The sequence below is a fragment of the Vanessa cardui genome, chromosome 21 (genome assembly GCF_905220365.1).
Source record: "Vanessa cardui chromosome 21, ilVanCard2.1, whole genome shotgun sequence".
NCBI classification, from domain to species: Eukaryota; Metazoa; Arthropoda; class Insecta; order Lepidoptera; family Nymphalidae; genus Vanessa; species Vanessa cardui.
In genome coordinates this window covers 8,127,319-8,145,466 of record NC_061143.1, presented here as the reverse complement: position 1 = coordinate 8,145,466, position 18,148 = coordinate 8,127,319, and the positions used below count along the sequence as shown (strand labels likewise).

The 18,148-nt window shown below is 35.4% G+C and overlaps 1 protein-coding gene across 1 annotated transcript in view; it reads right to left on the bottom strand.

Annotated features, from left to right (window-relative positions):
• LOC124538693 (activating signal cointegrator 1 complex subunit 3) overlaps positions 1-18,148 on the bottom strand; it is a 28,639-nt gene that overhangs the window by 6,302 nt on the left and 4,189 nt on the right. The window contains exons 10-30 of the mRNA XM_047115831.1: positions 17,782-17,968; positions 16,088-16,214; positions 15,162-15,445; positions 14,770-14,875; positions 13,891-14,115; positions 13,145-13,234; positions 12,298-12,442; positions 10,734-10,870; positions 9,835-10,011; positions 8,904-9,129; positions 8,533-8,674; positions 7,988-8,099; positions 7,227-7,318; positions 6,908-6,984; positions 6,181-6,401; positions 5,072-5,174; positions 4,426-4,615; positions 3,426-3,579; positions 2,696-2,832; positions 1,658-1,874; positions 85-243 (exon numbers count right to left, since the gene is read on the bottom strand). Of these exons, the coding sequence (XP_046971787.1) occupies positions 85-243; positions 1,658-1,874; positions 2,696-2,832; positions 3,426-3,579; positions 4,426-4,615; positions 5,072-5,174; positions 6,181-6,401; positions 6,908-6,984; positions 7,227-7,318; positions 7,988-8,099; positions 8,533-8,674; positions 8,904-9,129; positions 9,835-10,011; positions 10,734-10,870; positions 12,298-12,442; positions 13,145-13,234; positions 13,891-14,115; positions 14,770-14,875; positions 15,162-15,445; positions 16,088-16,214; positions 17,782-17,968 (3,308 nt within the window). The remainder of the gene's footprint in view (positions 1-84; positions 244-1,657; positions 1,875-2,695; positions 2,833-3,425; positions 3,580-4,425; positions 4,616-5,071; positions 5,175-6,180; positions 6,402-6,907; positions 6,985-7,226; positions 7,319-7,987; positions 8,100-8,532; positions 8,675-8,903; positions 9,130-9,834; positions 10,012-10,733; positions 10,871-12,297; positions 12,443-13,144; positions 13,235-13,890; positions 14,116-14,769; positions 14,876-15,161; positions 15,446-16,087; positions 16,215-17,781; positions 17,969-18,148) is intronic.

Here is an 18,148-nt window from a genome sequence, read left to right as displayed (position 1 = left end):
TACTGGAAACATTTGAATAATTTATAAATACAAATCTATGTAAAAATCGCAAAATATGCCAACTTTTGAAGACAAATATCTGACCTGTGGTCGACCAGCTCTTCCCATCATTTGCAGCACATCCGTAATGGGCATATCCACGTATCTCTTCTGCTTCCCGTCGAAGTATTCTGTGCCTTTGATGACCACTAAATGTGCGGGAAAATTGACGCCCCAGGCGAGTGTTGCTGTGCAAATTAGAACCTATTTTGGAAGAGAACACTTTAATTAACAAATGCTTACATATTTCAAAAATACTAATATTTACTATAGTTTAGTAATTGTTAATTAATTTATATGTAGCGGACGGACAAATGGATCACCCGATGGTAAGTGGTCACTACCACCAACAGACTTTTGAACACGAAGAATAGTTTAGTACAAGTGCTAACGGAAAGTTTACAAAAAAATATATATAATACTCTTTATTGCACTGAGAAATTTTCCATGGTAATTTTACACATGAAATTATTGTTCTCAATGGCGGGCTTATTTCTAAAAGAAATTTCTTCCAGCCAACCCGCAGCTGTAAGAGATAGTGTTATATAGCAGGTATAAATAGTGCAACATTAGATACTTTTAGTAATATTATATAAATGAAAAAAATTTAATATAACATTATAAGGAGAATTAGTGTGACTTTCCGAACGCCACGCGTCAAGCTGACAGATTGCTTTTAAAATTGATTATTATTTTATATCCTTCCAATAAAATTGTTATAAAAGTAATTTTGTTTTGTTAATAATATAATATATATAATATAAAATAATTTTAATATAATATGTATTACGCTTACATAAATATCCATAATATAATAAATACATATATACTAAATATTACTACATCTAACTACACAAATATTATAAATATATCTACAGTAAAAATAAAAAAAAAAGATAATAGTAAATTTGTCAAATTTATGAAAGTTGTGAGAGAAAGTGCTCTTTTACTCTTTTTTTAAAGAGGTTGATGTTTGGACTGTTTTGTATGGATTTTGGGAGACTGTTCCAGAGATTTGCTGCACGTACCGTGAAGGAGTTAAGCAGAAACTTTGTATTATATCTAGGCACTTCTAACTCTGAAGTAATACAGGAACGTCTGGAACGTGTTGGAGGAGGAAGAAGGTTGAAACGGGAGCGAAGGTACGCAGTATAATTTGTATCATTAAGAATATTAAAAAGGACTCAATTTACCATTTTTTAAATTTAAAAATATTATTAAGACTAAATTAATAAATAAATCATACTATTCATTAAAAGAGTACTTTTTAGAGAGAAACGCCTGAAGTTAGGCTCGGGTTCCATGATAGGACGCTAATTACTGTCAATAACAACATTGTAAATGTGTTTATTTGAAAAGAGCAACTATGCGAGTTTCTTGCCGTTTCTTCTCGCTAGAAGCTGCTTTCCGAAACGGTGGTAGTATTTGATTATTGACGATTCAAAAACGCTTCATTGTGAAGTTTACTTGAATAAAATTGATTTGATTTGATTTGATTTGACTGAAAGGACGTGCATATCACGTCGATGGCGTGAAAAATATAAAGAGTATTAAGATTATTGCATGAAGAGCATTAGAATGTTATAATTAAGATAAAATAGGAAGCAATCATTCATACCTGAATCTTTTGGTTGATGAACAATTCTTCCACCGTAGTACGATCCTTCTCATGCAGACCAGCGTGATGGATTCCAATACCGAACGCTAAGGTAAGTTTGAGATTCGACTCTCGAATATTCGACAGGATTTGCTCCATCTCTGCTTCTTGCATGTGCAGCCACTGTTTCGGATTGTCTTCAGCAGCTAGATACGCTATCAAGTCCAATGCTGTTAATCTGTAAATAAAGTGACAGTAATCGACTACATGAAAGCGATATATATATAGATAGTCCCGACTCCCTTCTCTCCCTCTATATCGCCTCCTCCTGGAGCAATTTACTAAACCGCAAGCGTTATTCATGGTCACCCTAGCATTTTGTATATAATTTATAACCTCCAAAACTTTTTCTGCAGTCGAACGTTTTCTCAGCTAGGGATGGTGTATTTATTGAAATTTCCATGATTGAACAGTTTGGCGTTTAATTAAGCGGCTAGCTGCTTAATCAGCTGGCTGATTTAACCAGTTGGCTGCGACATATACATATGTCTATATATTTTCGATAATAAGAAAAGCGTTACACACACAAACGCACGCACGCACGCACGCAAGCACGCACGCACACACACACAAAAACACGCGCACACTCGCACACAAAGATACATATACATAAGTTGTTTTTATTTTCTTTGAAAAGATGACATGGCCGAGTCGAGATGGCTCAGTGGTTAGAACGCGTGCATCTTAACCGATGATTGCGGGTTCAAACTCAGGCAAGCACCGCTGATTCATGTGCTTAATTTGTCTTTATAATTCATCTCGTGCTCAGCGGTGAAGGAAAACATCGTGAGGAAACCTGCATGTGACAAATTTCATAGAAATTCTGCCACATGTGTATTCCACCAACCCGCATTGGAATAGCGTGGTGGAATACGTTCCAAACCTTCTCCTCAAAGGGAGAGGAGACCTTTAGCCCAGCAGTGGGAATTTACAGGCTGTTGATGATGATGATGATGAAAAGGTGACATATAGGCATAGGTAGTAGTATGTGCGCGGTACCTCGTCTGGCGGCGACTGGACACGAAGACGAGCGCGGGCGCGTGCGGCGAGTGCGCGCGCACGGCGTGGAACGTCGGCTTGTTCATGGACATCATGCGCGGGCAGTAGTGCCGCCCCGGGTGCCCCGAGATGTGCACCTGACAACACACGTATTACTACGGGCCCACTTTGATATTACATGATATTACGTGATATTACACATGATGATACTCTCAATACGATAGCTGACAGAGTTGATTTGTTTTGTTGCAGTATGAGTGAACTCACAATAGTTGCTTCTTGGAATATATCATATACAATTTAGTATTATATATATTATTATAACATGGTTAGATGTATTAAATTTGTTTTTTTAAAGTGCTGTAATATCGAATTGGGGCACAATCCTGTAATGATATGTATACAGTGTGACATTAAATAAATAAATAAATAAATAAATGATTTCAGTAATCATATACAATTCTATTTTACTTCAAAAGAGTAACTAGTGAGTTCCTTTAGATAACATAACATTCAGTTGTGTTGAAACATGATGACTTCAAAAGCCTACTCAATAAATTATATTTCTCTGAGTATAAAGGAGCGGGAGCTAGTATTATGATGGAATCTCTGAATTCAAAATAAAAAAAATCACTTTATATATTTAAGGAGAGGCCAAATAATTTGAGAAGTAAATGACAAATACATAAATATTTTTGCCAATACTACTTTGTATCAGATTAGTAATTACCTCCAAAGGAACGGGTCGGACTGATGGTCTGAAATTGTACAATCCCATTTCGCCGATGTTCAACCAATTGGCGAGGTCCTTGGCGTTCGCGAGGGCAGTCGACAGACCGATGATACGCAGACGACGGGACGTGTGCGATTCGATGAAATTTGTTCTGGAAATCAAATGTTGCAGATTAGAGATGTTGGCTTAAATTTTCGCGATTATTACACATTTAAATAAAACTAGTTATACCGGATTTGAATCGCGTATATTAATTATTTTTGGCATCCCGACGTTTACCCGTGACCACGAACGCTGTAAAGTGCTCGAAACGTCGGGATGCCAAAAATAATAAATATACGCGATTCAAATCCGGTATAACTAGTTTTATTTAAATAGAGATGTTGGTTTTTTTATGGTATAGGTTGGCGGACGAGCATATGGGCCACCTGATGGTAAGTGGTTACCATCACCCATAGACATTAACGCTGTAAGAATTATTAACTATTCTTTACATCGTCAATGTGCCACCAACCTTGGGAACTAAGATGTTATGTCCCTTGTGCCTGTAGTTACACTGGCTCACTCACCCTTTATACTGGGACACAACAATACTGAGTACTGTTATTTGGCGGTAGAATAACTGATGAGTGGGTGGTACCTACCTTATCTTTTAATCAATCAATATAAATTTTCCATTAAAGTAATATTAAAAAAGGCATTTAAAGATAGAAAAAGAAGACCTTTCTTTAAAGTTATATCAATATATTTTTAATTTTATTCTAAGGTAAATTGCACTACATCCTGAATCAAAATTATAATTGAATTTTGAATCTAAATATAGATAACTCAATACCTCATCTAAGTTTGGCATATAACTTTTTAGTAATATCATTAGTATATGTTTATTTATTATATATATTCAGTTTTTATAGACAGTCGATGATTGATGAAATAATTATACAAACTGTTTCATTCACAAAAACTAATATAAAGGTCTATATATATTATATATTACCTGGACACAATAACTTCCAGCACTGGCCCTCTGTCCTCCCCCAGTAAGTGTATCTCGTCGATTACAATGAGAGCGACGTCCCTCACGTAGTTCCGCGTCTGCCACGAGCGACTGATGCCGTCCCATTTCTCTGGAGTCGTGACGATTACGTGAGAGTTTCGTATGGCTCGTATGTCGGGAGATACATCACCTGGAATATTATTTTGAGTTATTGCAAGCTTCTGTAATTACATTGCCAACAGACAAAGAAAAACAATATCTGTAAATTTCCCACTGCTGGGCTAAGGCCTTCTCTTCCTTTGAGGAAAAGTTTTTGGAACACATTCCACCACGCTGTTCCAATACAGGTTGGTGGAATACACTTGTGGCAGAATTTCGATGCAATTAAACTCATGCAGGTTTCCTCGCGACGTTTTCCTTCACCGCTGAGCACGAGATGAATTTGAAACACAAATTAAGCACATGAAGTATTCAATGGTATTTGCCTGTGTTTGAACCCGCAATCATCGTTTAAGATGCACGCGTTCTAACCACTGGGCCATTTCAGCTCTTTAATTTAATTTATTAAGCTTAAATTTAATTTAGCTTACATGTACCGTGTAATGAGTACAAGTATTTTTACTAATAAAACAATGTGCAACGTCACCTGTCAACTCAACAACTTTCTTGCCGAGTTTTTCTTCTAACCGTACTTTCCAATCTTTGATACGTTCCTTTACGAGAGCTTTTAGAGGTGCTATGTACACTACCTGAAAACAGATGATTTAATGTAAAGGTATCGACTTAATAATGAAGGAGGAAAGAAAGATTTATTTTACTAATTTATATCTGTTTTGTGGTTACTTTTTAATAATCACACAATAAATATAATACCGCCATAAAGTTAATTGGAAAGAAGTTCTTTTACGCGGCTTACAGGATAGGGACAGGATTCGTAACGTTAGGAGAAAGAGTTATCCGCTATGTTTCCCTCTCTTTCTCTCTGATTTTTTTAATTTTTTTTCTTTATATTTTGTCATTTTGATAATTCACATGGGATTGCATAACAATTTTAAGACAAGTCTTTTATTACTACTATTTTATTATGTAGTTTGGCGGAAGGGCAAACGGTCTGATGAAATATGGCAGACATAAAACATTGGCGCCGTAACAATTAATTAATCATTGATATCCAATGCGCATCCAACCTTGGGAACTAAATTATTATTTTCTGTATGCCTGTAGTTACACCGGCGCACTCAGCCTTCAAACCGGAACAAAACAATAATGGGTCCTACTGATTGATGTGGAATATTTTATGATTGAGTTGTACTCATCCAGACGGGCTTGCACTAAGCCAACCAAGTACAGGTTAGAGTCTCTCTAATACAGCCACGAATTTCAGTATCAATGCTCACTCTAAAATAGAAACAACAACAGCCTGGAAATTCCCACTGCTGGGCTAAAGGCCTCCTCTCCCTTTGAAGAGAAGGTTTGGAACATATTCCACCACGTTGTTCCAATGCGGGTTGGTGGAATACACATGTGGCAGAATTTCTATGAAATTTGTCACATGCAGGTTTCCTCACGATGTTTTCCTTCACCGCTGAGCGCGACATGAATTATAAAGACAAATTAAGCGCATGAATCAGCGGTGCTTGCCTGGGTTCGAAATCGCAATCATCGGTTAAGATGCACGCGTTCTAACCACTGAGCCATCTCGACTCTTTCCTTAATAATTGCTTAAATAGAAGTTGAAAAGATAATCCAGCATACCTTACAGCCTGGATACTGATTGAAGACTCTGAACATGGCGACTTCAGCGACGATGGTCTTCCCCGAACCTGTGGGAGCCCCCAATAGCACGTTGTTGTCCGTGTGATACAGGCAGTGGAATATTTGCGTCTGTATCGGATTGAAATGACTGAAGTTGTACAGCAATTCGTACGATGGATTATTTAGTGCGGTGACTGGGAGCGGCTGGAGTTCTAGTAAATCTGGAAATTTATTTGAGTAAGGTAAGTCAGTTAATATATTTATTAATCTGTCCTTAAATCAAATAATAAGCAAATTTATAATAAAGATGTAAAGTTAACATGGTTATTTTTATTATTACAGGTAAGTATTTAAAACGAATGAATTTATTTATATTCATTCGAAAATAATGTCGAAATATCGAGCTCCACCAAATAAAAATAAAAAACATGGTAAATATATAGAGTTTTAAATACTTGAAGTAATATTATAATAACTGCTAATCTGAATCGGAAATAATAAAATGAAAAAAAAAATTGCAGCACAAAAATGTCATTCATTTTATTTAAAAAAAAAAATAATAAAATGAAAGACATTTTAGCGCTACAATAGAAACGTCTATGGTATTGAATTGTTTTTTATGTTCAAAAATATTTTTCACCACACATCACACTTCAAATTTAAAAGATTATTTATTATCTGTTTTTTGATGTCGTAAATAATATAGTATTTGAATTTTTATAAATACCTGTATGAGGGGGATGTGTTTCCGGCAATATGAGATGTTGGAATGTAAGAGGCAGTACACTTTCCGATCCTACCCATCTATATGAATAAAAAAAAATATTTTTCTTAACTTAAGTAATTTAAATAAGTAGTTTATTAAAGTTATTTCTTAACAAAAAAGTTCGCATACGTTGATTAATAATAATAATTTAACAAAATTAGTATTAAAGAGTAATTAGTGAGTATTTTCTTAGAAAAAAAAAATATTCTGTGGTTACTATAAAAAATTAATACATTGTGTTAAGTACAGAAACAGAAGCGTTTGTAAGACTTTATAATACCTTTCTGATGTCGCCCTTATGTAGTACTGAGGAGGTAAAGGTTCTGATATTGGTATGGTTATCACCAACTCCTGAGGTTCTTTCGTTATCACCTGGAATACGATTAAATATGTATACTTTATTAAATAATAGTTTTCATTACATACAAAGATTTTGTACATGTATGTATGTTTGTTACTGTACAACCTACCCAACTTATTTCTTAAAATCATCCTTTTGATTGAAGAAATGGTTACTTAATAGTGCAAGACCGGCTAACAATTAAAACGGGACACAATTCAATATAAAAAAATTAATAATGTATGCAAGGTTAATAAACAGAAACATATTTAACTCTCTTTTTTTATGGTATAGGTTGGCGGACGAGCATTTAGGCCACCTGATGGTAAATGGGGTGACCATTTACCATCAGGTGACGCCCATAGACAATGACGGTGATCACCCATAGACAATGACGCTGTAAGAAATATTAACTATTCCTTACATCTTCAATGCGCCACCAACCTTGGGAACTAAGATGTTATGTCCCTTGTGCCTGTAGTTACACTGGCTCACTCACCCTTCATACCGGAACACAACAATACTGAGTACTGTTATTTGGCGGTAGAATAACTGATGAGTGGGTGGTACTTACCCAGACGGGCTGGCACAAAGCCCTACCAACTTATTGTATCCATTTCTTTAATAATATTATTAATAAGAAATTAGCTCTGTCTCTTTGTCTGCGGTTTTTTAATATTTAAGAATCTTGGAATAGTTACCTGTTTCTTAGTAATGAGAAAGTATTCATGATAATACATGATATCTGAATCAGGATCTTCTACCCAAATCCAAAACGCCTCTGGAGCTTTCCCGTGATATTTGTCATTCCATCTAAAAAAAGATTACTAATTTAAGTCTAGTTACTTTAATCTACAAGTGTTGAATGTCGTCTTAAGGACAAGTGCGAGAAGTCTTCCGTTTCTGGAAATCTCCTCATACTCCAAAACAAATTTAAGGAACTTCTGGTACAAGATTCAACCATATGGGGGAGGCAACGCAAACGTCGATTTTTTTTGAACCATTGCACTTTAAGAATACCAGTTCTAAGACATAGGATGGAAATTTTAATAAGTAAAAATGACAAAAGGAGTTCAAAAAATAGTTTTAAGTCTAACAAACAAGGAAAATATTTGTCATACTATAAATATCTATTCTTAGAACATTACTACAATTAGTTTTACGTGTACGAATTTCACCTTCTGAAAGAATATGTTTATATTGGTATTGTATCTGCATATCTTGTAGAATAACTCACTGAACTCACTTGAAATTGGGTGTGATAGTCAGTCGAATTCGCAGCACAGTCCTCGTGATGGGGTGCAGGCTGGCTTCCATCTCCAACAAAGGGAATTCTTCGGCGCATTTTTTCAACTGTCTCGCTGTTTTTGGATTGCGAATAAGATCTCCTGGAATGGCAAGTTAAGTTGCTATTATTTTGTTAAAAAAAGTACCTATGATATATTTTATTGCTATTGATTGCAATCATTAGTAGAGCTTAGAGATATTTAACATTGCAGTCTTATCATTAAGTTTATTTTTTGTCTTTAGGGAAATATTGTCATTTTTCGGACATTTCAAGTAATACTTGATTATATTATATAAAATGTAATGCAAGACGCATTTAAGTCAACATACCCAATTCTTTCCAGTCCATATCCCGTATCTGGTCTGGCTTCAGCATAGGGTACTCGATATGTTTTAACACCTCGTTAGGGAAACAGTTGAACTGTCTCATATCGCTGTAGAAGTCCCATATTTGTAGTTCCATCATTTTCGCCATTTTTAGGTAAAGGCCCGCCATGTACGCGTTGTTCTTACGCAACGTTATTTCAAATAATGCGCGGACTATTCGAACTGCATTCTATAAAACATAATTTTTTTTTTTATTAAATATGAAAATAATTAGTGAACATAAACCGAAATTAATAAAGTTGTAAATCTCGATACAGAATATCTACATTAGGAATAAATTATGCATCGAATGTTATACTGATTTATAAATTCGCCATAATTCTACGTCATAATGTAGGCCGCAATGATGTTTTAGTAAACAGATATGTTATTAGCGCGCAAAAAGTGAAGACTAGAAAACGTCCTAATTGGGACGTTTGCCTTTAGTCGTTTTACGTAGTAATACGTTTTGTGTAATTAAAACATCTAGTTATCCCTTTTACTTATTGTTTTTATCACGCTATCCTTTTTACTTTTAACGAAATGTAAAAATTAACTAAAATAAACGGTCACCGGCGCGGCACACTTTTTTCTGCTGTTTAGTATGGATATAACATATCTGTTTATTAGAATATCATTGGTAAGCGGTGATTACCTAAATAATGCTGTATTTCTCTTTCGAATGTCTAATGAATCATGAAAAAGAGACAAATTAGAGTTACACTTGTCATCTAAATAATGTTTATAAGCGGAGCTGTAAGTTAACATGTCTGTGTTTTATTCAAAAATCTTGTTTGACAATTTGCGACATACAACAGATTTTCTTATAATGTAATTTAGCACTTATTGCATTAGCTATTAGGTACGTTATCGTATGATACAGTTATGTACTTACTTGACTGATATAATTCAAGTCCGATTGCAACGAGGAACCATTAATTCGTCCTCGTGACAAGTAAGTTTGGAGCAATATATTGATCTTCCAATGTATGTCCTCTGGTGCGTCTTCTATCCTCAACTCACAGAACTGGTCTTTGAGATTCCATAACTCTGTTAATTCTTCTTTACGAACCTATGAGAGAAAAAAAATGTTTATAGTGTGCCGTATATGCACATAGGTATTAAAGTAAACAGTTAGTAAAGTTACATATTCTATGACTAAAATATTTCACATCTGTGTATCTCATATTCTTTGGAATATATCATGTATGAAAGTCGAAGCATTGCATATGTAAAACGGAGTGTCTATCAAGTGCGTCACAGTCCGTATAATTGTACCGTCTCGTTAGTAAATCGTGAACCGTTAGTGACTTTCATTACCCTCAACACAAACCCAGCAACGATAGAAAATAAACAACATAATTCCGAATGGGTTCTTAAAAGCATTTGAATAATGTTGGTGAATTCAATTGATTATTGAGTTACTACCGGTTTGTAATGTATGCGCTTATAATTAATTTCAAAGTATAAAATAATTTATTTTAATTCGTTTGCATTGAGAAAAACCGTCAAGGAATTCCGTAGTCTCACTTAGTATGTTTTTAATGATAAAATTTTAATAATATATGTATATGCTAATGTCTAATTTATAATATTAAAGGTTGTCGTTCCAGAATTCGTACGGGTAAAATAATAAACCCCATCGTAGCAACACCTACAGGATCCAATTTAAACTACAAGGGACTAACTAAGTAACTTAAGCACATAGAAAAAGCATCACCAAATTCGGTCCAGCCGTTTAGGAGTTCAGTGATATACATACATACATAGTACTGTTCAATATTTCCTTTTTACCTTCAGTTGTTGGAAGTCAGAACACCTCGTCAGCATTTCGAGTACGTATCCCTGTGTCATCGACTTTCGGACCATGGAGTTGAAGACTTCCATCGTCTCGCAGGTTATGTAGTAATGACTGGCAGTTCGACCGAGATCTAAAAATGGTTGAAAGACTGGTGTTAATAGCATAAACCAGATTTTGGATAGCTTTTACCACCCGCCACATGCCTGCCTAACATTAAACCTATTGTTTTAGCTGCGGTATACCGCAAGTAACATAGATGAAAGATGCTTAAACAACAAGTTTTAAGTATGCGGCATTAACTTTAATCGTCAGATATGATTTCTTAATATTTCTTTTTTTGTTGTATATGTTCCAGTATCTTGTATAGACCTAAGTCTGATTTTCGTTCTGTGTTACAGCAAAACCTAGCTCTGATTTCAGTAATAATACATTTTAATAATGATATTCTATAACGATTATACCAGTTGTCATACAACGATAACAAAAAGATATAAATTCTCGTTTAAATATTTTTCATTTTTATATAAATTCTACTTACAAAAATATATAAAAAAAATCATTTTTTTTGTCTTTCCGAATATTTCTTAATAACAATAATATACATGTAAAATAATAATAATTGACGACCTCCGTGGTCGAGTGGTGTGTACACCGGTTTTCATAGGTACGCAACTCCGAGGTCCCGGGTTCGATTCCCGGCCGAGTCAATGTAGATTCTCATTACTGTTCTATGTTGTCCTGGGTCTGGGTGTTTGTGGTACCGCCGTTACTTCTGATTTTCCATAACACAAGTGCTTTAGCTGCATTGGGATCAGAGTAATGTATGTGATGTTGTCTCATATATATAATTATCATATGTGACTGGTGTAAAGTCGAGATGGCCCAGTGGTAAGAACGCGTGCATCTTAACCGATGATTGCGGGTTCAAACCCAGGCAAGCACCGCTGATTAATGTGCTTAATTTGTCTTTATAATTCATCTCGTGCTCAGCGGTGAAGGAAAACATCGTGAGGAAATCTGCATGTGACAAGTTTCATAGATATTCTGCCACATGTGTATTCCACCAACCCGCATTGGAACAGCGTGGTGGAATCAAAAATCAAAATCAAAGTATACTTTATTCAAGTGGGCTTTTACAAGCACTTTTGAATCGTCATTTAACAATTAAGTGAAGCTACCACCGGTTCGGAAAGTAGATTCTACCGAGAAGAACCGGCAAGAAACTCAGTAGTTACTCTTTTTCAACATTTAAAAAAATACAGTCATGTTTGTTAATTTTTAAGTTAATACAAATATTAAATTAATATATCCTGCCTGGAAGTCAACAGGTATTAATTCCACGCTTTTTTATCATCTACAAAATCTTTTATCGAATAATACGCCTTTTTCACCAATGTATTTTTTATGAACGATTTGAATTTACGAGACGGCAAAGTTATATGTTCCAAACCTTCTCCTCAAAGGGAGAGGAGGCCTTTAGCCCAGCAGTGGGAATTTACAGGCTGTTGTTGTTGTATGTGACTGGTGAATATAGTCAAAGTATCCGAACGTGCGTACCGGTGACGTTGAGGTCTCCGGTGCGCTCGTTGTAGCGCAGCATGTGCGTGCGGTCGAGTTGCATGGCGGCGTTGGTTATCAACTCACGACGCTTTGTCTCCAGCATAGGCTCCTCTTGTACGTCGCTGTACGTCAGCCCGTATACCTGCATAACATTTGTTGTTAATGTAATAAGAAATCAATATAATCGACGACGACCTCCATGGTCGAGTGGTGTGTACACCGGTTTTCATGGGTACGCCACTCTGAGGTCCCGGGTTCGATTCCCGGCCGAGTCGATGTAGATTACCATTAGTTTTCTATGTTGTCTTGGGTCTGGGTGTTCGTTGTACCGTCGTTACTTCTGATTTCCATAACACAAGTGCTTCAGTTACTTACATTGGGATCAGAGTAATGTATGTGATGTTGTCTCATATTTTAAAAAAAAAAAAAAATCATCATCATCATCATCATCATCATCAGTCCGTATCCGTCCACTGTTAGACATAGGCCTCTCCATGTGCACGCCACTGTGGTCTTTCTCCGGCTAATATATAACATAATATATAAGAAGTAATTAACGATAAAGATGTATCATATAAATAATTTTGTTAGTAGACATAGTTATTGGCGTACATTTTTAGGGTTGCGACGCATATATATATTAAATAGTAAAAGTTAGTAATACCGACGAATACAAATAATTACTAATGTCATACTGAGTTCGTAACTCATTATCGCACTCTTGAATTGTTGAAAATCCTTTCATGGTGATACACATGATGCATTTATCTTTTAAATTAATATAGTAATATCCAATATGTGAACTTAAATAAATAACACTATAGGGCTGAGGGTAACAACTTACTTGTGGATTTATTCTCATCCTGACGAAGAGGTAGGTGTAACTCAACCATTCCACTGCCTCATCTATATTGGTAACAGTTCCCAAAGCAACCTGTAAATTTATTACACAATTTTAGTCAACTTAAACTTTTTTATTTAGTTATATTAGTAATTTCTTCTTTCCTAATTATACAATTGCAGCAAAATGTAATCTATCTTTCCCAGCCCGAAAGTCCTATCATTGACAATATCCAAGTTCAAAAATGTTAAAGAGAATTTATTGGTAGATTTCTTTAATATTTTTTACAAGAGCGACCAGGATTTCTGGGTTGGCATTCTTATAAGCTAGTCAATAGAATAAAGAGTCGAGATGGCCCAGTGGTTAGAACGCGAGCATCTTAACCGATGATCGCGGGTTCAAACCCAGGCAAGCACCGCTGATTCATGTGCTTAATTTGTCTTTATAATTCATCTCGTGCTCAGCGGTAACGGAAAACATCGTAAGGAAACCTACATGTGACAAATTTCATAGAAATTCTGCCACATGTGTATTCCACCAACCCGGATTGGAACAGCGTGGTGGAATATGTTCCAAACCTTCTCCTCAAAGGGAGAGGAGACCTTTAGCCCAGCAGGAATTTACAGGCTGTTGTTGTTGTTGTTGTTGTATCGTTTAAACTCTTGTTTACAATTATTCCCCCCTTAAATGTAAAAAAAAATATGCTCATTTTAAAACAATGCAGACTCTTTACTAGTGAATAACTTGACCTCAGCATTCAAGTTATCAGCCAGCAAGTTGATGAAATTGCTCTCGATGGGGAACTGGTTGGTCATGGACTTGAGGTAGTGCGTGAGCTTGTCGTGCGTCGTGATGATAATGCCGGAGCCTGACGAGTCGAACTGCGGCCGCCCCGCGCGACCGAAGATCTGCAGCACATCCAAGATGCTGAGGTCCACGAACGTGCCGTGGCTCTGGTCGTATATCTCCGTGCCCTGCCGGACAAAAGGAAAAAATGTAAGTAAAGTAAAGTAACAGTCTGTAAATTTCCCACTGCTGAGATAAGGCCTCCTCTTCGATTAAGGAGGGAGATTGGAACATATTCCACCACGCTGTTCCAATGCGGGTTGGTGGAATGCACATGTGACGGAATTTCGATGAAATTAGACACATGCAAGTTTCCTCACGATGTTTTCCTTCACCGCCGAGCACGAGATGAATTATAAACACAATTAAGCACATATATATATAGTGGTGCTTGCCTGGGTTTGAACCCGCAATCATCGGTTAAGATGCACGCGTTCTAACCACTGGGCCATCTCAGCTCTCAGGGCCATCTCAGCTCTCAAAACAGACAAAACAGAACGTAAACGTGAAGAAGGTTTATTTAAGGTTAATATACATCGAAAAATATATTACTCCATTTATATGTAGTTCGGATAACTTAGCAGACATTGTCTTGATAGTATTATCATTGCGATTGGTTAGACGATACATAAGTTGAAGAACAGCAGCGCTATATAGTAATGACTTTTAAAGTGTATGCATGAAAATATATCTAAAGTAAACATGAAAACATATCTGACACAATTTTCACGATGATAGATTAATCAAACAGCGTCGAAGAAGACACGCATTTATTGACGTACCCTGATTATAACGGCATGCGCTGGTAAGTTGACTCCCCAAGCAAGTGTGGATGTACACACGAGAACTTTAATGTAACCGTCAGCAAAATATTTTTCGACCATATTTCTGAAAAATACCAATAATATTAGGGTATTGTTGATGATATATGCGTAATGCATGGCATACATATAATAATCATGGCATGCATATAGATAAGTACTTCACTTGGTGGTAGGACTTTGTGCAAGCTTATTTGGGTTGATACCTTTTTGGTAACCTCTTCATATGATAAAATAATTAGTATCTTTTAAACAAGAGCCTTGGCATTGAAACAATATTATTAAAAAGGCAATTTAGTCTTTATGTCTTGAAGGTTATATTGGATTAAAATTTAAAACACTTCAGTACACACCTGTCGCTTCGGAGCATCCCGGCGTGATGACAAGCAAATCCGAAAGAAAACAACTCGCTCAGTTGCTTATTGGGACTGCTTCCGATCGATTTCTTAGCTTTGAGGAAGCCACCCGAGTCTTCCGGTTCGAAATGCTTCAAGTGACCTTTCTTTTGCGCCAATTCTTTGAGCACCATTGCAGTCTGGTGGGTCGCGTTTCGGGCGTGAACAAACACCATCACTTGGTGTCCTTTCTGTACCATATCCACTGCTTTGTCGTAACATATTTCATTCATGGCTTGCATCTGCAAAATAATTGGTCATTTTTAATAAATGCAAACATTAAACAGATAAAAATATAGAAAGAAATAAAGAATACTTTTATTTGGGACAACATGACAATCGGTACAAAATAAAAAAATAATTATAAATTAAGTACTAATAAATTATCATTTACACAAAAAAAATAAATAAAATGAACAATAAAAAAAGTAACGATACAAAAAAAAAGAAAAAGAACAACAACAATATACGTGACGTGTCCCAAATAGGTATACCATTCGGCAATTCATAGGTGTGGACACCTAAGGCTGGTTTTCAATGGTACCCTTTACTAATACCCTTTACCCTTACTATCTTATTTAACACTAACTGTGCCCGCGACTTATATAGAAATATTAAGACGTTGGTAGGAGGCACCGTTGGTGGTAGGTGACTCTATATAATTCTAAAATAAAGTAGCCTCAGTTACTCATTATTACATCAGCTATCTGCCAGTGAAATTTCCGTCAAAATTAGTCCAGTCGTTCCAGAAATTACCCGGAACAAACAAACAGACAGAAGACAGACAAAAATTGTACAAAATTTGTGCATTTAGTAAAAAGCGACTATTTTAATATTACAAACACACATTCCAATTTTATTATATGTATAGATGTATAAGTAACCTGTCTCAAATGCGCACCACCTCCGCTGCCGGTCTCCTTCACGCCGATGAACGTTTGCTCGAGAGGCACCGGCCGGAACCGCGAGTCGAAGAAGAATAGGCCAATATTCGGATTCACGCGTAAAAATCTAAAAAAAATCATAAAATTGGGTTCAAGATAAATTCGGTATTTGACATGGCTAACAATTAAATGAGAAAATAATTGAATTATGTAGATTTCAATGTGCTGATTCAGAATAACTATGTCAATTAACAAATTAAACATTATAAATATTTTTATTTCTTAAAAATAAATAAGAAATTTTGCATCTGTGCAATAACAAAACTGAAACGGCTCACTAGCCAATCAGAACGCGTGACGTCACGATTCAATAAACAAACAAATCTTGTTTGGTCTGTCAAACAAATTGCACTGTTATTTTTGTACGGTGGTGTTATTTTATTAATAATTTTGTGTTGATTTTATTAGTTATTCAGTCAAAATGCAAGTGGACAAAGACTTTAAAAAAGCTGATAGTGCTAATCTGCCAAAAGTTGATTCGTTTATGATTGCAAATTTCTTTGCATCAAACCCGGACTTCTGTTCTGCAGAATTTAGAAACGTGAAAACTTCAGTGTAAGTATAAAAAACGGTATCTATCTAATATACATATATTCATCATGTTCTAATTCAATCGATGTCCTTAGCCTTAAAATTTTGATATTTTTTGTCATTATTTACTTTGTTGGTTATGTGTGTCAAAAATATATTTCGGGTTATATTGCGGTAGGTAGTAATTTATAATTAACTGAAGCAGTTTTAGAATGCAAAAAATGCGTAACATGGTCTGCTGACCATTTACAATTTTTTTTCATAATTATTTTATTGAAATATTTCTATTTACAGATCATCAAGACAGTCCTATGGTGATGATGCTATTGGTTATGTTCAATTAAAACGTGACCACACTCTGTGCACAGTGAAATGCAGAATATGCCCTGAGCATAAAGTTCGTCAGCCACTTTTTACGAAGAGGCCCTGATTGTGGCACATGAATAAATAATTTATTGGGATTTTTTATTATTGTACTTGTACAGCAAGGAACTGTGCAAACTTTGTATGATGACGAAGCCATTTCTTCGAGATTTCAAGAAAAACAAGAAAAAAACAGTTTACACAGGATCATTCACTTAACTGTTTATTGAATCATGACGTCACGGCCTAATTTGTCACGTGACTTACTGTTTTGGCGGGAATTTTGAATCGTATTATTTAAAATGACTGTTTTTGTTATAAATTAACTTTAAAAATGAAATAAACAATTATTAAACGTATCTTTAGTGTCCTAAGAATACAATAAAATACTTTTTATAAAATTGTCAAATACCCAATTGTTCTTTGAAAGAAGACTGAATATAAATCATTTTCAATCTTCATTCAAAGAATTCAATTAAAAAAGTTTTTGATCCAATTATTAATTTAAAAACCACATAAGTACTTCATTTGCCTTTTTACAATTATTTCATAAGAGGTCATTATTTATATACTTTGTATTTTAAACAATTAAATTTTTAGCCATATGGATACATCAGCGTCGTTTTAAATCATATTGTCTTGATTGAAAAGTGATGAGCATGACATAATAGGCATTTAATTCCTGTAACTCATTGCATGAAATATGAATCTTATTCCTTTAAAATAAAGTTCAATTTTACCTGGCAACGTCGAGGTAATTCGGTAAGGTAGCGGACAGACCCACTATACGGATCATATTCTGGGAGGATTCGACTTGACGCAATGTTCTAGCGACTATCGCCTCCACTATCGGTCCTCTGTCCCCGTGCAGTAAATGCACTTCATCTATGATTAGGAGTTTTACTATGGACGCTAATTCCGTATCAGCTGTGAAGAAATTTTACATTGATTTAAAATATATACATATATACTTTTTTGGCGGACGAGCATATGGGCCACCTGATGGAAAGTGGTCACCATCACCCACTAGACAATGACGCTGTAAGAAATATTAACTATTCCTTAGATCGTCAATGGGCCACCAACTTTGGGAACTAAGATGTTATG